Here is a 22,409-nt window from a genome sequence, read left to right as displayed (position 1 = left end):
ATCGTAAAAATACTGTCAGTAGTTTCAAGGGAGTTTATGCGATAGGCTACATACTATTCAGTGATTTGGGTCCCTGGGTTTCTGCGGAGCACAAACCAGAATACTGTGTGGACTGGCTGTAGAGTCAGCTTCCTTTCTGCTCCTAGTCCTCACTTAACTTTTTTTAAATTTCATCCATTTTATTATACTGTGTTTGGGCGGTATAGGAAAATTTTAAATTACACATGAGGCTCAAATCATTATTTCTCCAGGGCAGGGTCAGTTGAAGGTCTAAGCAGGTCATTGGATGGAGGCAGGGGAATGGTCAGAGCTTCTCTGAATTCCGGGAGTCCTTCTTGTCCATAGTGGGCAGGTCAGACTGAGCACAGAATTAAGTGGGGGTCACTCAGGGATGATGGTCCTTCCTTTCTCCTTTCAGTGGACCTTATGCTGTCGCCTCACATTCCTCCCTCCACCCCACATCAGTTCTTGGTCAGACCCTGCGCGTAGCCTTGCTTTTTCTTGTTTGTGGGCTTGCTCTTCCTTCGAGTTATGCTGACCCCTAGAGGCCTGAAAGTGCAACTCCTCAGTCTCTGACTATGGACCATTAGTTACACGGAATTTTAAAAGGAAGTTACTTGAACCAATAAGTTAATGTCAAGACAAAAAAAAAAAAAAAAAGTCTCCCTTAGCAAAATCAGGTATTACCAGTATTTTCATACACCAATATAATTTTTACGGCACCACCTTCTTCACAAAGAAATGAGAAGCCACAATGCAAAACTAACATTAACTGCAAAAGCACCTTAAATGACAATGCACTCAAACTCTCCCATGCGGAATTAACACTTCACTCAGTCAGATTGCTACTGTTCACATACCTTAGAAAGAGTTCCTTATTTTTCCTATTTCTGTATTTTAAGGAAATGACATTTGGTTTAAAAATGCTCTCTTGCCTTAATCACTTTAGTGGGTAGTGTTATTTTCTAACCTGTGTTATTAAAAGCTTAATGGACTTCGTTGGGATTATAATCTACACAGTTATGGGTGTGGAGTTTACATGCTGCCAAAGGCTTTAGACAGAAAACTTTCATGTCCTGCATCAAAGGCCTTTCAGTTACATAGTATATTTGCCTTAGTTAAAACAATGTGCAGGGCACCTGAGTGGCTCAGTGGGTTAAGCCTCTGCCTTTAGCTCAGGTCATGATCTCAGGGTCCTGGGATCAAGTCCCGCATTGGGCTCTCTGCTCAGCCAGGAGCCTGCTCCCCCCCCCCCACCTTCTCTCTCTCTCTGCCTGCTTCTCTGCCTTCTTGTGATCTCTCTGTGTCAAATAAGTAAATATAATCTTGAAAAAAAAAAAAACATGTGTATATAGTACCAGCAGTACAGTTATTACAGCTGACTTGGCACTGGGTAATTATTTTTATTGTCAGGTGAGCCAGCCCATTGGCTGAGTGGTAGAGAAGGTTAGGTAATTGTGTCTGTTGATGTGGAAAAGACTTACGAGGGTGCATCATGCAAAGCAGTCAGCAGCCGCTGGTTGCACAGGGAAGATTAAGGTCTGAATCAGCATACAGCAGGATGGTGCAGAGGGAAAGAGTAGACGAGACGACCAACACTTCCCAGAAGCTTCTCCCCACAGTATAATTGCTGTCTCTGGGTGTTAATAAGAGGGAGATATTACTGCCCTTAAAGTCGGATGGTTTCTTATTCTCAGTGATAAATTGGTCAGTGGAGATGGATGTAGCTACATGGTGTCATTTGAAATGTTCCTATTTATATTTGCTTTTCTGGTCTGATAGCTTTGTCTGGTTAAGCTTTTTTTTTTTTTTTTTTTTTTAAAGATTTTATTTATTTATTTGACAGACAGAGATCACAAGTAGGCAGAGAGGCAGGCAGAGAGTGAGAGAGGGAAGCAGGCTCCCTGCTGAGCAGAGAGCCCGATGAGGGACTCGATCCCAGGACCCCGAGATCATGACCTGAGCCGAAGGCAGCGGCTTAACCCACTGAGCCACCCAGGCGCCCTGGTTAAGCTTTTTTATCTGTAGAATGACCATGAAACCGTTTTTGGGCAAAATCAGGTAACCCAGACTCTCTGCTAGAATTTTTTTTTGGTACATCTTTGAGAACACAGAAGATAAAAAGAGCACATCAGAGATTTTTATCACTAAAGGAACTTGGGGGGCTTGTTTTGGGCCCATTAAGAAATTCTGCAAACATTCAAGAATGTAGCAGAATGGGTGGATTGAGGTAGCACTGACTAAACTAGGGGTATGGTAAAAGGATGTTGGGAGAGAACATTGTAGTTGGAAATGTCCAGTAGGCAGAGGAAATGTACTGCCAATACTCGGGGAGGAACAGTAAATAAAGCCATCTGAGACATTTCAATGTCAGCCTCCCCACTACCTGGCACGTTATATATCATAGATACTGATTGAATAAATGAATGAAAACAGTGGTGACAAAGATAGGACAAAGGCTTGGAGTCAACTCCAAGTAGGGAAGGCAGGAGAAGAGAGTCTGAAATCAGGGAGATTCATTAAGCATCTGTCTACAAAGTATTTTGGGAGGCCCTTTGGGAAAATTCTTCAGACCACACACACACACACACAAAAGAACTGGGCACCTGGGTGGCTCAGTGGGTTAAAGCCTCTGCCTTCGGCTCAGGTCATAATCTCAGGGTCCTGGGATTGAGTCCTGCATTGGGCTCTCTGCTCAGCGGGGAGCCTGCTTCCCCCTCTCTCTCTGCCTGCCTCTCTGCCTACTTGTGATCTCTGTCTGTCAAATAAATAAAATCTTTAAAAAAAAAAACTGATATAAGAGGGTCCAACTACTAGTTTGGAGAGAGAGATGTGTTATATTTATTAAGATAATATAGAGAGAACAGTGACTTCCTTTTGAACTGTCAGTTGAAAATAGAAGAGAAAAAAGACATGAAATTAATTCAAGGGATCCGATATCTAACAGATGGGAGTTGCAAAATGAGAAACAGAAAAATAAGAAATAAACCTTATCTAAAGGTCCACGAGCCAGTTAGCACGATAAATACCTATATACATTCTAAAACTTCCGAAGAGAAAAGTATAAGGTACTTACGAAAGAACAGGAGATTCAAATGGCACCTCTTTTTCAGCAGCATGTTTCTGAGAAAATTACTTTAGGAGGGTATTCCAGTAAAAGAGCAGGTAAGAAAGAGGGAAGCCAGTGGATTCAATGCTAAGAAACGTGGAAGTCCCAGGACAGCTACATACCGAGCATAGAGATACCTTGCCCAAATTGGAGCAGAGGGAGAAGACATTCTAAGAGAAATGCCTCTCCATCAAAAGGAAAGAAGAGGAACAGATTAATTATCTATTAATTAGTTAGTTAATTAATTATCCAGTTAATTAGAAGTTTGAGATTACTGGGAAAATTTGGGGTTCATTGGTGATAAGTCTATAACAATTAAAATGAGATCATTGTTACCTTGAAGAAAATAAACTTGTACCAAGAAAAGGAAATGTAATCATACTACAGTAGTTGACTCAGTATAAATAACATTTATATAAACATTGTAAGTCATGATAATAAAACCAACACAACCAAACATCATAATGCATAAAATACCAGCATCATGGTTATTTGGGATATATTAGTAGAGAGGAAAATATGAGAAGTAAATCTTTAAAGCTGAAATAAAAGAGATTGTTGGAAATTGTTAGAACTACAGAGGTTTGGGGCGCCTGGGTGGCTCAGTGGGTTGGGCCTCTGCCTTCAGCTCAGGTCATGATCTCGAGTCCTGGGATCGAGCCCCGCATTGGGCTCTCTGCTCAGCGGGGAGCCTGCTTCCCCCTCTGCCTCTCTGCCTACCTGTGATCTCTGTCTGTCAAATAAATAAATAAAATCTTTAAAAAAAAAAAAAAGAGCTACAGAGGTTTAAGTATATCTAAAGAAGCACAAGAAACAAGTAGAACTTTAAAATAATGTGAAATGAAAGAGGTTGGCAAGCTAAATTTTCATCCACTGGAATATTTCATCTGTTGAAATAGGGAGTTGATAGACATCAACAAGGTGATAAATTTTAAAATAGGATTATATGCATACTACTTAGTTTATACCTCTGGAATTGAAAAGATAAGTGTTTAGTGTGCCTCTAGAGAGTGAAAGTGTTGAATTTTTTATCATGTGCTGTACTATTTAATTTTTTATCATGTGCACATAAAAAGAAATATCCTGGAAAAATAAATAGAAAAGAACCAGGAGTCAAGAATCCAGGTTCTAGACACTTAAGGAGAAAAGAATTTTAAAAATAGCACACTTACCAGTGAAGCAGAAGTAAATAAAGCTGGAAAAGTCACTACAACTGGTAGATAAATCATTGGAAATCTTTAAAGAAATTGATTTTCTTTCAGAGTTGGTGGCAAGTCAATAGAGAGCAAAGGGGTAGTTGGGAGCAAAGGAGATAGAAGACACCTCTGAAAAAGAATATTAAAAATTTTACAGTAAAGCGGTGCCTGGCTGGCTCAGTTGGTAGAACATGAGACTCTTGATCTTGGGCAAGCCCCACGTTGGGTGCAGAGATTACTTAAAATCTTTAAAAGGAAAAAAGCATTCAGTGAGGATGATTGCAGTGATGCCGCTGATAGTTCCGAGGCCAACCTGAAACCCACTGGAGTGGCTCATTATTTAGAGAGAGTAAAGCATGTTATTCTCTATGCCTGGAATATCCATGTCATCCCACCTCTCCCCTCTGTGAAAATCCCTCCTGTGAAATCCTTTGTTTGGAAACTTTCCAACAAAAAAGTTGGGGAATAGGGAATGCCTGGGGGGTCATTTTCCCCTGAGACCACAAACTGATCCAAAGTAGTGTCTGTGCCCCTAGCACAAGGCCTGGCCTAAAAAGTGTTGGTCACGTTGAGTGGGTTGCTGAGCTGTCCCGATAGAGTTAAAAGATACGAACTTACAGAGAGCGAACCAGCATGGTTACCAGTTCGGTCCAGAAAAATTCTGCTGGAGGAGAAAGATGGATGGGCTTGGGAACGGAGAAGGTGTGTTGTTGGAGGGCACAGGAAAGCATATAAAGGCACATTTGAGTCTCAGTAAAGGAGTGGCTTGTGAGCTGTTCTTCACCTTGACTGTGCAAAAAAGCCACTCGTCCCAGTACTGGTTCCTGGGTCTACCCCAGGGATTTCATTGGTCTGGAATGTAGCATGGACTTCGAGAGAGGGAGAGTCTAAAGCTTCCCAGGTGTTTCTAATATGTAACCAGCTGACCTATGGAGGTCATGATGGATAGAAAGCCAAGGGATGCCAGGGAGGGAGTGGTGAGCTCCAGGGAAAAGACAAAGAGCTGAAGGTTTGAAAGTTGAAATGAAGACCAGTGGAGGTTCTGTAGAACAAGGAGTCCTTAATGTGAGAAAGTTGTGTGTTTTGAGTCCTCTCACTTAACTCTTCGTTCTCTACAAATACGGACCGTAGCTCCTTTCTTCCGAGGTGGCTGTGAGGATTAAATGAGGTGTCATGTTTAATAAAACAGTGGATTGCCAGTGGTGAGCATTAAATAAGTGCGCTGTGTTACTTTCATTATAATAATATGGGCCTGACGTCAGTAGATGCAAACATTTCTAAAACCCTGGAAGGAATGGTTTTCCAGGCGGCCTGTGAGGTGTATGCCACTAGGTTGTGATGTCACAAGCAGTCACCTCGCCCCTTATTTTACTCCAGACTTTAAAAAGTTGGCACTTCATGGGCACCTGGGTGGCTCAGTGGGTTTTAAGCCTCCGCCTTCAGCTCAGGTCATGATCTCAATCAGGGTCCTGGGACTGACCCTGCATTAGACGCTCTGCTCAGCAGGGGGCCTGCTTCCCCCCCCCCACCCCCACTCCTCTGCCTGCCTCTCTGCCTACCTTGGATCTCTCTCTCTCTGTTCAATAAATAAATAAAATCTTTTTAAAAAAAAAACCTCACTTTTTAAAAAAAAGTTGATACTTCTAACCATTATATTTTTAAAAGATACAATGAAGTTCATATACTCTGATGTCCCTGGAATCAGTGTCTTCAGATCCTAAATAAAAACTTGAAGCAGGTGTGTGCTTTCTACTTCATTAAATTACACCAAATGTCAGTCCTGGGACAAGGCAAGCTTTTCTTGATTGTTCCTCTGTTCCGTGCCCCATCTTAGGATGCCAGCTTTTTCAGAGCACCTTAACTTGACAGCCTTCCTGTCAGTTTTCAGCATATCCACACTATGGATCTAGGATCCAGGATGGGTGTGAGTGCTGAATTTGTATTTTGTACTGCAGGATTTGAGTCTAACAAATATAAGGGCTAATCTTACTCTGGCTAATCTTACTCTTCTACGGGATCAGCAGCTCAGGAAAGTTGGAAGCAAGGAGCTCAAGCTTTTGTGCATTGTGATAATCCTACTTATCTAGAAAATATTTGGGGACGCCTGGGTGGCTCAGTTGGTTGGACGACTGCCTTCGGCTCAGGTCATGATCCTGGAGTCCCAGGATCGAGTCCCGCATCGGACTCCCAGCTCCATGGGGAGTCTGCTTCTCTCTCTGACCTTCTCCTCGCTCATGCTCTCTCTCACTGTCTCTCTCTCAAGTAAAAAAACAAAAAAAAATCTTAAATAAAAAAAAAAAAGAGGGGCACCTGGGTGGCTCAGTGGGTTAAAGCCTCTGCCTTCGGCTCAGGTCATGATCTCAGGGTCCTGGGATCGAGTCCCGCATCGGGCTCTCTGCTCAGCGGGGAGCCTGCTTCCTCCTCTCTCTCTGCCTGCCTCTCTGCCTACTTGTGATCTGTCTCTGTCAAATAAATAAATATTTAAAAAAAAAAAAAAAAAAAAAAAAAAAAAAGAAAATATTTGACTTCTCAACTCTCCAAAACAATCCCCCAGATCTGTTTTCTTTTTAAAGATTTTATTTCAGAGAGAGAGAAAAGCACAAGCACAAAGGGAGTTAGGCCAAGGTACAGGGAGACGCAGACTCCCTGCTAAGCCTGGGCTCCATCCCAGAACCCTGGATCATGACCTGAGCCGAAGGAAGGTAGGCGCTTAACCGACTGAGCCACCGCCCTCCCCAAAACCTATTTTTTTTTTAATTGTACTTATTTGACAGAGAGAGATCACAAGTAGGCCGAGAGGCAGGCAGAGAGAGAGGAAGGCAGAGAGAGAGGAAGGGAAGCAGGCTCCCTGCTGAGCAGAGAGCCCAATGCGGGGCTTGATCCCAGGACCCCGGGATTGTGACCTGAGCCAAAGGCAGAGGCTTAACCCACTGAGCCACCCAGGTGCCACCCCAAAACCTATTTTTAAGGAAAGGTACTCATCTTAGGGTCCATGCAATAAATAACGTTTGCTTTATGACTCAGAAAGTATCAAGCATACATCGTTTTAATATAGACCATACAGTTCTGATTGAATTTAGTTTTGCTTTTAACTTGAATTAGTAAATGCCACAAGAAGCTGAGGCATGAGAAAGCATATCAGAATAAATACCCTCCTGGAGGGGAAAATACAGTTTGTCCATTCGGAGGGGGAAACACGCTGTGAGGTGTAATGGCGGTTGGAGGGGGAAACACACTGTGAGGTGTAATGGCGGTTGGAGGGGGAAACATGGAGTGAGGTGTAATGGCGGTTGGAGGGGGAAACATCCTTATTGGTTCTTCCTCTTCCACTGATTCACAGGCCTCTGCTTTTTCATTAGATTCAGAGGATATGGCTTCTTCCCCATCCTTCATTTCACAAGTCTTCCTGTCGGATAGAGTGACTTTCTCCTTCTTGTCTTTCATCTCACGAGTCTCTCTCCCCTCATGTAGAGTGGCATCTTCCTCTTTCATGTCACATGTCTCCCTCTCCTCAGGTACAGGGATTTCCTCCACATCTTCCTTCAGACCAGTGGCGTCGCTCTCTTCACGTAGGCACTTACTAAATATTTGATCCTAACAAGGTTGGGGAGAAGGTGAGGAAACAAAGTACTTTCATTAAAGCCCAGTGAGAGTTCAAACTGCTACAGCCACGTGGCAGCTTCAGACGGTCTGTTACGTTTCCTTTGTGCATCCCCATCACCCAGCAGTGCCACATCTAGTGATCAGTCTTAAAGAACCATTCAAGGTATACGAAGCAGCACTATGTGCAACAATAAAGGATGACATAAACTTAAAGGACCCACAGGTTTTGAACCAGGCGAATGGTTCTGAAGGGTGAGTGGGAAGCGGGGAAGACATCCGCCATATCTCCGGTCCCCAGGGATGAGAAGAAAGGTTGCTGATCTCAGTATGGTGGAAATGGATCTGGCCCTAGCTGGGACCAAGAACTCTGGACACCACAGCTCCCGAACCACATATTCAAGTTGCACAGACCTTAATACCCATTGTCTGAGGACCTCAAAGCCTTCTTTGCTTTACCCAGAAACCCTGTCCTTCCCCTCTCCTCTCTCCATTTTGAATCGCATGTGTTCCTGTCTGTCCCCCACACTACAACTGCCAGCCTTTCTGTTGAAGGATGGAACACATCTGCTTTCCTCTACTCCCGTCTCTATCCTTAGAAACTACCACAGAAGTTCTAGATTTACTTAAAAAAAAAAAAACAATAATAATAAGGAAACCTCCTATTAGTCTATTTGCCTTCCCCCGTCTTCAAAACCCATAAATAGACCTTTTCCCGGCCTTACCTCCATGTTGTTCGGTCCCTGGTGTTGATGGGGGAAGAGCACTTCAGAAGCAGAGCTGAACTCAGACTCATAGGCCACGTCTCTTTGGACTTGTACCCAGCTGAACATATATACCCTTCTGAGATCAGATTATTATCTTCCACAAATCAGTCCCTGGGAAGACCAATCAACTCCGAGAGCAAGATGGTTAATGCAGATACCTTGGGGCTATAGAGTCATTCTGGGGGTGATGGGTTTATGTTCTCTGTGGCTTCCTACAAAAGACTAAGCCATCAGTGAAAATCCCTCACATATCCCATCTAGCTTCTTGGCTTCCACTCCTACAAAAGAGGAGCTTGAACCGCTCTAAGGATCCTAGGTAAGCCCCTGGGATTTAATATCATCCGTGGGTGGGAGACCCTTTCTATTTCAGGGTTGAGGGTAAGCAAGAGGCCTTTAGATTTTAGAGGGTTATGAGTTTTTCTGTAAGACGGTACTGTTAGAGGGGCGCCTGGGTGGCTCAGTGGGTTAAAGCCTCTGCCTTCAGCTCAGGTCATGATCCCAGGGTCCTCGGATCAAGCCCCACATCGGGCTCTCTGCTCAGCGGCGAGCCTGCTTCCTCCTCTCTCTCTGCCTGCCTCTCTGCCTACTTGTGATCCCTGTCTGTCAAATAAATAAATAAAATCTTAAAAAAAAAAAAAAAAGACGGTACTGTTAGAAGTGTTTTTATATTTTCTAGCTAGATTTTTATAAAAATTGATATTTACCCAAGTAGAACTGTGATTTTGGTTTCACAATTTATATGGCCAATTTCATGGACTCTTGAAAGTGTATTATTTTTCTAAGAGTTAAAAAAAAAAAAAAAAGATCCTTCAGGAACATCCATGGGCCTATCTTCTGTACCCTGAGCCCTCTACTTATAGTACCTTGTAAGAGCCAGGGAGTTTCCCAGCCTGTGTCAACCACACACCATGATGATCTGCTCTGTTTGTAACTGCCTGTTCAGCTATCTCTCTGGTTCTCTCCCTCCCTGACACCATATCTAGACTGTACTTAATTATATGCAGAGTGAGTCAGATTGCCTGGTGTGAGGGTCCAAGACCAGGTCTATACCCTCACACTGCATATGATGTAGAGCACAAGATTCTGGGGTGAAATGATGTGGAAATGAAACCAGCTCTCCCTCCTTAACTGACCTTGGAAAGTTCCTTAACCTCTCCGCTCCAGCTTCATCTGTCTAAAATGCAGATATAATAGTGGCACCTACCCCTATAGGGACTCAGGAGAGCGCTTAGTGTAAAGTAAGTGCTAAGCTGATCTCAGTAGTCGTGGCACTGTTAGAGACTAAACAAACCAAAGAAAGGAGCGAGTTGCCATCAAATCCTGAGGTACCTTAAAGAAAACAATATTTTACTGACTTTCTTCCTCAGCCCCATAATGGATGGTCTGTTTTCATGGTCAGCTGACAGCGCAAGTCCAAATTCCCGCCAAGTACAGGAACATCCTTTACTGTATCCCAAATTAATAGATTTTGAGCCTCTGTTTGAGGGCTAGCTTCAATGGGATGCTCATGCCCCAATGAGCTGTGCCATTCTGTTCTGGAAGGGCCTGACTAGAGTTTTTTCTCTCCTATAAAAACCCAAAACCAATCTCCTTGTAGCCTCTTTGTCTTACTCTGTTCTGTGGAAATTCAGAAAATTGAGTCCCATAATCCCTATTCCTTAGGAAGGTTTTGGATTCATTCACTCCACAAATACTCATTAAGCAACTGTTAGGTGCCAGGCACGTTAACACTGAGAAGCAGTCCTTGTCCTCATGGATCCTGTGGTGGGGAGGTAAGGGAGACCCGTTAGCAGTCATGGGAATACGTATCATCACAATTTGTTAGAAATATTTTGTGAGTGCCATGGGGAGGAAAACAGGAGAAATTAATTTAAGCACCAGTAGTAAAGAAGGCTAGTATACGGGGACGCCTGGGTGGCTCAGTTGGTTGGACGACTGCCTTCGGCTCAGGTCATGATCCCGGGGTCCCGGGATCGAGTCCCGCATCAGGCTCCCAGCTCCATGGGGAGTCTGCTTCGCTCTCTGACCTTCTCCTCGCTCATGCTCTCTCTCACTGTTTCTCTCTCAAATAAATAAATAAAATCTTTAAAAAAAAAAAAAAAAAAAGAAGGCTAGTATACGGAAAGTGACCTGGAAGCTGATACCAGGCCCCCGGTGGATTTTGGGAGGGGTGGATAAGATTGTGGGCAGAGAGAACTGGAGTGTGGTTGGAATGGAAGGAGATTGACGGGATTAGAGGAGCAGGCTAGGGGAGGATCTTTGTGTGTATAATTAGGGAGTCTGAATTCCAAATAGAAAGAGAGACTGCTGAAAGGTTTTAAGCAGGGGAGTGTCATTATCCATTTTATATTGGAAAGATAACTGGCTGTGGTACAGAAGAGAGATTAGAAGAGAATGAATGCGATGCTGGTTCAAGGCAGCTGATAATGATGAATTAATTAGAATGGTCACGATAGGGGCAAAAAGGAAGCAGATTTGAGAAGTACGGTAGAGGTAGACTCCAGAGGGCTTGGTGGTGGATTACATCCGGCAGGTGAGAGAGGGATGTCGCTGGTGGGTAGAGAGTAAGCGTTCTGTGTGGTTAGCCTCCCGGCATCCGTTCTAGTGCGACAGTGGTCACCCGTCAGCAATCAAGTATTTCCAGTCTTACACCTAGCACATTTTAGTCAGGTGGTCAGAGCTACCATCTACTAAGAGGGAAAACTAGAAGGAAAGTGAATTGTAAAATGGATGTTGGATCAGGGGTTTGAATTAGGGTGGCTCAGTGGGTTAACGCCTCTGCCTTCGGCTCAGGTCATGATCCCAGGGTCCTGAGATCGAGCCCTGCATTGGGCTCTCTGCTCAGCGGGGAGCCTGCTTTCTCCTCTCTCTCTCTCCCTGCCTCTCTGCCTACTTGTGATTTCTGTCTATCAAATAAATAAATAAAAATCTTTTAAAAAAAAGTTTGAATTAGCTAATGCAGATGGTAACTTGGCAATTGGATATAGCAGAATAAGCTGGGAATTTTCAGCACCTTGTGGCATTTAAAGCTATGGGAGTATATACATTGTCACCTAGACCCTAAGTGTGCATGTGGGAATTGGACACAGGACTGAGCCATAGGGGTGAGTAGAATAACCAAGAGGTGGGAAAGTGGGCCCCAGCAGCAGGAGGAAGGCCAGAAAATGGGTCCCAGACGTTTAGTTCTGGAGATGGGGAGGGCTGCCAGGGTGGAGTGGTTCATGAGGATGGTGTAGGTTGAGATTACAGAGGTCATAGGCAGAGACAACTTCTCTGATACACTTGCTGTGGGGAGAGTACAAAAAGGGCTGGTGGAAAGTGGAGGGGCTCTTGTGGTCAAGACGAATCCATCTTTTCCTCCTTGTCTCATCCTAAATTTTTGCCCAGTTCATGCAGCCATTCTATATATGACGGTATTTCCAGAAGATTCCATAACTTGCACACAGCTGTGTTTTCCCCCAGAATAGGATACTTCACCAAAATGTGTTCTGATTCGCCAGGGTGGGACTGTTGCTTTCCTCGCTGTAAAAACTCTAATGTCAGATGCAGCTAAACCTGGCAGTTTGGGCAGCCGTGCCCTCTATTGGCTCATTGTGAAACTGCAGTCAAATCCAGTTCTTTGCATTGGTGTAAAGTCCCCCACTCCATACCTACTTGTGCACAGATTATTATAATCTAGAAGAACCACTGATCAGAAGCAGGAGTAGCCCAGGAGCTCTGGAGAGAGAAGCTCTGAACTCATAGAGATGGAAGACATCTCCAGGCTAAGCACACAAGGCAGGCTTTTATGATTCCCATTCAACAGCTGAGAAAGCTGAAATTCAGGCACAGCACCTTTTTTTTTTTTTAAGATTTTTTTAATTTATTTATTTGACAGGCAGAGATCACAAGTAGGCAGAAAGGCAGAGAGAGAGAGAGAGGAGGAAGCAGGCTCCCCGCTGAGCAGAGAGCCCGATGCGGGGCTCGATCCCAGGACTCTGGGATCATGACCCAAGCCGAAGGCAGAGGCTTTAACCCACTGAACCACCCAGGTGCCCCACACAGCACCATTTTAATGTCAGAAACAGAACTTGAGAACCTCATTCTGTGTCCTACTATGAGCTGTGAGAGGCATACTATATTTCTTCTGCGTGCTTTTGAATGTTTTTTGCAGATGAAAAATTTAAAGTGAATGTTTATGTGTCATATATTATTGTTTGGAAGCATCTAAAAAAAAGAGATAATAGAGAATCAGTCATTCTTTCTTTCATTCGCCAAATATTATTTGGACGTGTATGTGACGTAAGTTTGTGACCCTAGGGAGCTGGGTTCCCTTTGGACAGTTTTAAGCAGAGGAGTGTAATAACCTGCTGTGTTTGAACAGAACCATTCTAGCTGCTCTGTAGTGAGCCGGAGAGGGGCTGAAGCAAGAACAGGAAGGGGACTTTTGTAGATCTCCAGGCAAGAGAGGATTCTGTAGACAGACCAATAGAGGGACACCCGGGTGGCTCAGTTGGTCAAGTGTCTGCCTTTGGCTCAAGTCTTGATCCCAGGGTCCTGGGATTGAGCCCCATGTCTGGCTTGCTGCTTAGTGGGGAGTCTGCTTCTCCCTCATTCTCTGCCCCTCTCCCTGCTTTTGTGTGCGCTGTCTCTCCCTCTCTCTCATAAATAAATAAAATCCTTGAAAAGGAAGCAAGGTGGGGTGGGGGAGACCAATAGAATTTTTGTGAGGACTGAATGCAGGTTGAGAGAGAAGGAGTAGTCAAGGACAACACCAGGTCATTGGCTGAAACAAAGAATGAAGTTGTAGTTACCTGAGATGAGGAAGTCCACAAGAATAGACAGAGGTCACAGGGGTGGGCTCAGTGCTGCACACGTGAGCTCTGACACACCTGTTGGACATCCTACTAACTGGTGATTGGATAAAGAGAGCTGGAGTTAAGAGGTGGTGCTGAAGATGCAGACTCCGGAATTATCATCACTTAGATGGTATTTAGACAATCCAGTTGGGGGAGATGAGATAAGATGAGCTAACTAAGGGGAGGGTTAGATGAGAAAGATAAGAAACTAAAGGATGGAGCCCTGTGGCACTCCCCTAGAGGTTTAGGAGATAAGAAGAAAAGGAAGCCCGCAGAGAGGAAACTAGTAAAGTATGGTATAATGGAAACCAAACGAAGAAAACAGCTTGAGGGGCGCCTGGGTGGCTCATTAAACGTCTGCCTTTGGCTCAGATCATGATCCCTGGGTGCTGGGATTGAGCCCCCCCATCAGGGTCCCAGCTCAGCAGGGCATCTGCTTATGCGCTTATGAGCTTGCTTACTCTACATCAGATAAATAAAATCTTTAAAAAAAAAAAAAAAAAGTTTGAGAGAATAATCATTTGTTTCCAAATGCTGCAGATAGGTTGAATCAGATGAGTATGAGACCCAACCATTGAGTATAGTATGGTTTCTCTAATTCTCCCCTGACTTACAGTGGATTTTCCTGTTCTGGTTTTCCCCCAGGTTGTAGCAGATACCAATATAAGCGCCATAGCAACTCAGCTTGAACACATGTCTCCAAGCTACCACCTTGGTTCTCCCACTGCTGAACACCACCCAGAAGACACAGAGTGAGTATTCTAGGCGCAGAGTGCCTGTTCTATGTATGGGCAAGTCTCAGTGAGACCTTTTCCAGAAACTAGAGTGTGCTCTCTAAAGAAGAGGAGGGGGAGGTATGCATTACCTTTTCTAACTCCTGGAGAATCTCCAGGGATGCACCAAGGTTTCCTCATTTCTCATCAGGCTTGGTTCCTGGTAGAACTTCCTAAGAGAGGGCCGGCGCACACACTGATTTGGTCACTTTGACACCGTGCCTTCTTCCTCTACAAATCACAGATTGACCCCCCAGGGGTACCCTGCTTTATTAGGCAGGGAACTGTGTTTTCTAAGCTAAAATCTTGTTCTGAGAGTAATCCTAGTGCTATACTTGCTGGCATTCTTCATTGAAAACAGTCATTGCCATTAACGAAAGCAGTGGTTCTCACCCTAGAATGTGCATATTAAATGTCTAAGGAGCATTTTTAAAATGGCTAATTTCTGTAGCTCCGTTCTCAGAGATTCTGAGGAGGGGGTCTACAGAGGGTCTGTACTTTCAGAAATGCTGCCTAAACTTACGCCTCTCAGAACCGCCAGTGCCTGGTCACCAGTACGGGCTCCGTAAAGGCTTGTTGATGGATCTGAATGTTTCACTGGAAAGCTCTAATGATCACAGACATTTCGAATTATCTCCTGGTACTTTCAGCTTAAATCATACCTTTGAGTTTGTTTTTCTTGAGGAAAGAATATTAAACTTAAGTTCATTTTACTTTTTTCTCATTATGAAAGGAATAAATGCATGCTGTTAAAACATGACAGATACACCCCTGGGGCTAATAATACATTATATGTTAATAAAAATTAAAAAAAAATTTAATATGACAAATGCATAAAATTAAGATATTTTAAGTTACAGTGGCCCTATTCTGGGAGAGGGGGGAGGATCAGGACCCTCTTATAGAAGAGTAGTTATGTACCTTTAGCATCCTTTGATGTCCCTATGGAAATGCAGAGCTGCCCTTGTAATCTTGGTTCCTTTGCTAGGAACCACAGCTCCTGGCAAGTTGGGAACTGCTGTCGTAAAAGAATCTATAAATTATTTAGAATCCAACCACTGTTAACATTCAGAGATTTTTTTTTTTATCGGTCTTCTATATGAAAGTAAATTAAAACAAATTGAAAATGTGAGATAAAGGGAGGCAAGCTCCCATCTGATGTTGCCAACTGAGGAGTGGAGTTACGTCCCCCCACCTCCTGAAAACAGGTCTCTAATTGTGAAGCAGTACAGTTATGACGGTCTCCAATGATTTGGTGGCTCCCAGGGCCCAGCTCTAAAACAATGACTTTGAACGTCTAGATTCCTGTTTCAGTATCCTTAGAAACAGGGGCTGTGTTTGAAGGAGGAACCATGAATCCAATTCACATCTGGCTAGTGGGCCACTGCTGAGAGTACTTATAAGGCCATGAAGTCCCGAAATGGGGAGCCTTATTCATGACCTCATTACCATGTGGCCGTAAGGGATAATTCATCATTCTTTCAACATGTCTTTATTGAGCACTTTTCAAAGGCCAGATACTGTGCAAGTACTGGGTTCTGAGGATTCAAACTTAAAAACCACAGGTGAACGCATTGCCCCAGTCCTCAAGGAATTGGGGAGAATCGTGAAAACAGGCCCCTAAATTCACGTTTGTAAGAGTTGATAAGTATAGGGGAGCCAGGTTCCCTGAGAAAGTTAAGTAAGCACGGGGTCCTGTGGAACCATGGAGGTGGGGGCACAACTCTATTAGGGTGTGTCCTTGGAGACACAGGTGCTTCTGCTTAGTTTTAAAAGAATTGGAATAAGCCAAGAGGGGCATTCAGAAGAGTTAAGGATTTCTAGGACATGAACGATCAGCAGTTCCTGTGGATGGCCTGCTGTAAACAACCAGTAAGTACATCAACAAACAACCAGTATTGGTGTGGCAGCTGAAAATCCACCCGAACAGAAGCCGGGCAAAACTGAGGAGAGGGAAGAATATTCTAGTTGGACAGAACAGCATATGCAAAGGTGGCTTATGTCCCAGTTTTGCAGATTCCTCTAAATCCGTGACTGGCTGAGTTTGTATGACATGGCTCTGCCCCTCAGATGTGCACGTTGCCACAAACCAAGTGAGGCGACCAGCATGTAATACGAAAACTCCCGAGAGTCAGACGGCAGGCACTGGCATCCTGGGGTTCCTTGAGGTTTTTACCCTTTGGACAGGGCATCTGGGAATAAGAAATTGGCATTCGCTAAGCTGAAACTACTTGAGCCTGCATAGATCATTTAATTTTTAGCCATGTTATTTCTAAGAGAGAAGACTTCCACACTGGACAAAACTTGGAAAATCAAAATTGCCCGTTGGAAACAGACTGTCTTTATCCATTTTGCTTCTCCTTGGTTTCTCTCTTTTCTCCCGGATATCACTTCTCACGGACGCGTCATGATCCTGAGTTTGTGACAAGCACAGTCCAGACAGCTGGGAACACTCAGATGACAGTGACTTAAGGAGTTTGTAGTCCCATAGAGCAGAAAGATGACTTCAGTGGTCCCGCCCCAGTATAGTGAGGGTGCCGTGGACATCTGGCCCTACTGCAGAGGGGGCACAAAGGAGGATCAGCTGACTCTCCCAAGGGAAAGCATCACCTTGGAGCGGGGCTTTGAAGACTGAGCTCCCACCCTGGGTCCCCTAGGGGGAAGTGGTGGGCGAGGAGTGTGAGGCTGCGGGGGCAGAAAAGGAACAGCAGCCTACTGAGCTCTTAGGCTGGGGTCCCCTGTCCTACATAGCAGCCCACCTCGGAGTGGCGGTCTGCCACTGAGCTAAGCGGTCCCCCACCTCTCTGTCCCCACACCGTCTTTAAGGATATAAAGACAGTCTCATTCAGCTTTAAACAGTGAGTGTCGAAGTTAAAAACGAAGCATATGGAAGGGTGTTGTGACAACCTCCGGATCGTGACTTTATTTTTCATTAAAAAACAGTGCGTTTTATGAAAGAGAAACCCCTAAAACCTCAAGTCATTAAAGATGTACTGCTCATCGGTCCCGCGTGACACGGGAAATATAAAAAGTACGTTTCTAGATTGCTCTCTTGAGAGTTCCGATTTCATCAACTGGCCTTCATAGTTTCTCAGTGTGAAAGTCTCTCTCAAATCTGTGTTCTTCCATTAAAATGAAATTCCCTCTCAGTATCTATTCTCGAATTAAACAGCGTGCATTGTGTTTTCAGAACACCTCCACCTAAGATTATTACTTTGGAGAAAGGCTCTGAAGGATTGGGGTTTAGTATTGTAGGGGGTTATGGAAGTCCCCATGGAGACCTGCCAATTTATGTCAAGACTATATTTGCAAAGGTATTTTTTCCTTTTTACTGTACTTTTTTTTTTTTTAACCTAGGTGAGATTTTTTTTTTAAGTGCTTTGTTTTGCTTACTTGTAGGTATAGCTGGGTGTGTACTTATATGCTTTTCATTTTAAACTTGTGTAGGACATTCCCACAGCAGACTAGTGAAAGAAGAGTCCTCCTATAAGAGTGGAGTTCTAAGAAATGTCATTTTCTTTGGACCCTATTACAAAAGTAGGTCTCAAAGAGTGTCTTCTTTGAAAAACACAACATAAGGAACCGTGCCGCACTGTGTGGAAGCTGGCCTTGGAAGTATTACTCTGTGCTAGTACAAAAGTTTGGCTTTCTCCTTCAAGAAAAGAGGACAGCTGAAGGCTGTGGTGGAACGCTCTGCATGAGCCTTGGGTCAGTACGGCATTAATGGCCGTCCGTCACCAGTAAGCTCAGGATGCATTAGCTGAAGTTGCTCTCTCTGTTCCAGTCCTCTGCTAAAGTACTTGCAGGATCAGGGCACTAAATTAGACTCCAGCTGGGTAATAGTGCCCTTCAGGAACTAAATAAACTAATACATCCTTGACACATAGGTCACAGTGCACATTCCTACTGCTGCCTCTAGATGGCTTTTGGATAGGTTTTTATTAGTATTAGTATTACTATTAGTATTAGTATTTAAGTTATCTCTACACTTATTGTGGGGCTTGAACGCACAACCCCAAGATCAAGAATCGCACGCTCTTCCAACTAAGCCATCCAGGCGCCCCTTAGATAAGTTATTTTTAACTTTATTGTGATTTTTTAAAGTCGGAATCCAATTTTACTCTAAATTTTTAAGATTTCTGAAAAGGACTTAGTATTGACAGCATGACTTTATTCTTCATAGGTTTTATCACAGTCATTTGTTTATTAATCGACCCAGTGGCCTCCTACTGCTTTTTCCTAAGGAAATAAAGGTCTTCAAGAGAAGAAATAACATAGCTACTCCTTCTAGAAAGCTCCATTATACTAAATAATGAGTGCAGCTCTTATCACTGGTTAATTGAACCTAACCATGACCGGACATAATCCTTAAGTCACTTGGCGTTTGCTTTCGGAACACGTTAGGGAGCTTTAGATTTACCCACCTGTTTCCAATTTGTTAGGGTGCCTTTTAGAAAGATGTGTGGTTCCCAAACCACATATCTCTTGACCTGGTGATGGGCGAAAAGGGAGAAGGAGGGCAGATCAGAAACATTCCGGATGGCAGCACTGCCCCAGTCTGATGATTCCCAAGGTAGTAAGCTCCCTACAGACCCTCCTTTTCCTAAGACAACACCGAAAGTAGTTGTGATAATTATTCTTTGAGGGAACTATTATGCTTTGGTTTTAAAAGAGCCAGCTATGTAGATAAGAATAGTGAAAAACACATTCTCCTTCCCTGCACTGGCCTCTGTAAAGCCCTTCCAGAATGTCTGTAGTGCCCGGCTCACTACCTAACTGTATGTAGGTGGGTCTGCTACCTTCAAACAGAGGACTGGTTAGTTTCTCAGGCCTTTTGGCCTGCAGCCCAGACTTAGCAGCCACCCCAGCAGTACCCATCTAGACAACCCATAGGCTGTGGGACCAAAGCCAGGCACCTTCGGTCAGGTCAGCAGAACATACAACTGAGGATGAAATGGCCGTGCCTGGCTGGTGGGTTTTTTAAAAGAAACCACCATCAGATCATGGTGAGATAAAGTAGTGGGGCCAATGAATGCACAGAAGATCCCACAGAATCTCTTTTCAAAGGTCCTCCTTGACAGTGCTCATTTAGAAAGCACCTCTGCAGGTGGTAACCTGAGAGGAAATATTGGACATCCTTGATACGTTTTATTTTTTAAGGAACGGATCTTCGTTTGTAAAGTGAGGCACACTTAAAAATGAAAAGCTCGAATTAAAAAAAAGTTCTAAAGCCCTAGCCAATGGCCTACTTGTTCAGTCTCAATTAAAAGAACATTCCACTGCAAACAATTACTATCATTATTTTTAGATAGTTCCATAGCATTTATTATAATATGTCCTTTGATGACTTTTTTTTTTCATTTGTTTGAGTGAACCAGTATATCCAAATTTGTAAGTTTTCTTTAAAGAATCAATAAACCAAAATCTGGCAAAAGTTATTTGGGTTTTTTTTTTTTAATGGTGAGATCCTTCTAATAATGAATTTTGACACTAACCTAAACATTTCCCCATAAGAATTTAGAGGGGGTAGGAAATAAAGCTACATGTTTTTACATGCTTTTAAACAACAAACACTTTTTTTAAACTTCATTTATTTAAGTAATCTCCACACCCCAATGCAGGGCTCAAACTCATGACCCCGAGATCCAGAGCCTCGTGCTCCACAGGCTGAGCCAGCCAGGCACCCAACAATCATTTATTCTTAAAAATGTTTGTCTTCTTAAGTTTCTGGATCTCAGATGCCCACAGGGTGTGGGTTTTTATGGGACCTTTGTCCCTAAGCTTCTTTTAAAAATTCTGTTGCTCAACTAAGAAATTAATTTGGCCCATTGAGGTCTATTTTCCCCTCCAGAAATAAGAAACATGACAGGCACTTTGAATGTGTAGGACTTTGGGGACTAAGTCTGATTAACGGGCTGTCAGAACCTTCCATTTTCTTTCAGGTATTTGGTTGGAAACTTCAAAGTCAAAGCCAAGTTCAGGTCTCAGTCTTTCCAGCAGCCAGCCAGATTTCACCATTAGCCAACAAGAAATTGGCCTAACAACTACAACAATCCCGAACATTTAGGGAACAGCTTTTCAGAGACTGTGAAATCTGAAAACTTGAGCTCGATCAACCAAAAGAGTTCATTTTTTTATGCTACCACCATTATTGAGTAAATACCATGTGCCATACATTCACTCCTTAGAAGAGGCCGAGAGCCAGTCCTGAGCCAGCTAGGCGCCCTGAGGCCACACTTACTTTTGACAGATAATGTCAGTGCAGCTATCTTAATAATGCAATGGGAACCCTATAGAATGATGGCATTGGGACTAAGACTAACACCGGATTCAGTTCTACCTTTGTCAGTATATTACATATTCGTGAATATGACATTCAAATTCCCTTCCGTTCTGAATATTGAAAGAAGGTCCTACCTGTATTAAAAGAAACGTGAATGTTAGTCCATTTCTACTAGTATGTTACCTAAACAGTGCATAATTATGGTTACTATCCAACCATTCTTCAAATAACACATCCCACATTCTTAATTTTCCTGGTTTAAAAACATTACCTCGCAATAACTGTAACTGGTAGTTTGCAAAGTTGCTCTTTTCATAAGTACACCATGATGTTAATATTATTTGTGAACTGCTTGGTCCTGGATTAAACCGGAATGTCTCTTGTTTGTAGGGAGCAGCTGCAGACGACGGCCGGTTGAAGCGGGGCGATCAGATTTTAGCTGTTAATGGCGAGACGCTGGAATGTGTTACTCATGAGCAAGCCGTGGCCATTCTAAAACGCCAGAAAGGGACTGTAATCTTAACTGTGCTGTCCTGAGCCTCGGGTCCTAATCACAAGATAGATGCTGTAGAATAGCCATAGAAAGACGAAGCTTTGAGGATGAAAAGCAGCATCCCCTAGAATTCACCTTCATTTATCACCTCACCCTTCTTGCTCAGGAGAGGTGGCTAGATTTCACGGGACTTGCCCAAACCAACCATCGACTCTGGGTGAGGTGAATTTCTAGAACTGAACGAGTCTTACCTGGTTTGCATCTCACATCCACGTTTGGCCACTAGTAGGAACTGGTTCTGATTATCTCTGCTGAACCCGAAGTGAACCACCTCTCATTCCTGTGCCGTTCTCTGCCCATCCCCACTCACTCAGAGGCTTAACAGCAAGCTCACATGTTTTCTGACAAACAGACACAAATGTTAACCAACTTGTCATCTCACTCGTGATTTACTCATGCTAATTGTCTCTTCAAGTATGCCAGAAAACATTAGGAGTGTAATTAACTTACCACTGCTCCCCATGATGAAACACCACGTTCTCCTATGGGAAATTATTGTGCTTTTTTTCTGCACGACATAGAGTCAGATAAGTCTCAAATTTGTTTCTCTAGGTAGATCTTTATAAGCTAGTCATTGATGATTATGATGAGTTGATTTACAGACTATAATCTGAAAATTCTGGAAGACTTTCTGATTGTTTTCTTGGCTACATAAATGTGTGCCACTGAGCAAATGCACCTTATTCTCCACAGGAACAATTAACATCAACGTTCTGAATTCTAACCATGCTAGATTATATTCAAGTCCAGGAAGTTCAGCTGAAGTTAATGGCATCTCAGCAGGCAGGCATCATTGCCTCTCTTCAGTCTTCAGACTAGGAGATAGAAGCCCCAGAACCAGTCTGCAGAGATCAGTAAGTTTTCCCTCAGGTTAGACCTGGTGTGGGTAGCCTTGGACTTGTGCAAAAGCAGAGTGACAGATTTAAATATCCTTCCCCTTGGCTCCATACCAGTCAATCTAGCAGCACATACTGTAGGAACAAAAGGATAGAACAACATACTTAGCCACAAAGTGAGTGGAAATGAACTCAGTTGAAGAATCAGTGAGGGCTACTTGGCTGATGTTTCCTGATCTTCAAGAAGCCCCCCGCCCACCCATTTGCTAAAGTTTTGCGCTAAGAAAGCAATTGCTGCAGAGAATACAAAAAATACCTTTAAAGTTGAATAGGGACATTTTAATTTGGGTATTAGCAGGAAAAGGGGGAAGATGCTTATCAGTGAATGTTATAGTTCTTCTTTTAAAAAAAAAAAAAGGTACTGTGAGAGAGGAGTACCAGGATCAGTAATCGA

The 22,409-nt window shown here is 43.5% G+C and overlaps 2 protein-coding genes across 9 annotated transcripts in view; one reads left to right on the top strand and one right to left on the bottom strand.

Moving 5' to 3' along the window:
- The window catches only part of PATJ (PATJ crumbs cell polarity complex component), a 373,536-nt gene that overhangs the window by 343,621 nt on the left and 7,506 nt on the right, over positions 1-22,409 (top strand). For 5 of the 8 annotated variants that reach the window (XM_032302602.1, XM_032302601.1, XM_032302600.1 and 2 more), the window contains 3 exons: positions 14,156-14,262; positions 17,474-17,597; positions 20,957-22,398. In XM_032302602.1, coding sequence (XP_032158493.1) covers positions 14,156-14,262; positions 17,474-17,597; positions 20,957-21,103 — 378 coding nt within the window. In that variant the 3' untranslated portion in view covers positions 21,104-22,398. Of the gene's footprint in view, positions 1-14,155; positions 14,263-17,473; positions 17,598-17,730; positions 18,241-20,956; positions 22,399-22,409 lie in introns of those variants that run through there. The other 3 variants (XM_032302605.1, XM_032302604.1, XM_032302603.1) reach the window with 3 other exon arrangements.
- LOC116567523 (splicing factor 3A subunit 1-like) lies at positions 7,355-8,724 on the bottom strand. The gene is made up of 2 exons (XM_032302606.1): positions 8,631-8,724; positions 7,355-7,899 (listed from the first exon to the last, which is right to left on the bottom strand). The coding sequence occupies exons 1-2, from the start codon at positions 8,634-8,636 to the stop codon at positions 7,444-7,446; spliced, it is 462 nt and encodes a 153-aa protein (XP_032158497.1). The 5' UTR covers positions 8,637-8,724; the 3' UTR covers positions 7,355-7,443.

Source organism: Mustela erminea, chromosome 10 (assembly GCF_009829155.1).
Source record: "Mustela erminea isolate mMusErm1 chromosome 10, mMusErm1.Pri, whole genome shotgun sequence".
In the NCBI taxonomy this organism is placed as follows: domain Eukaryota; kingdom Metazoa; phylum Chordata; class Mammalia; order Carnivora; family Mustelidae; genus Mustela; species Mustela erminea.
The sequence above is the reverse complement of the archived record's forward strand: the minus strand, read 5'-3'. Positions and strand labels throughout refer to the sequence as shown.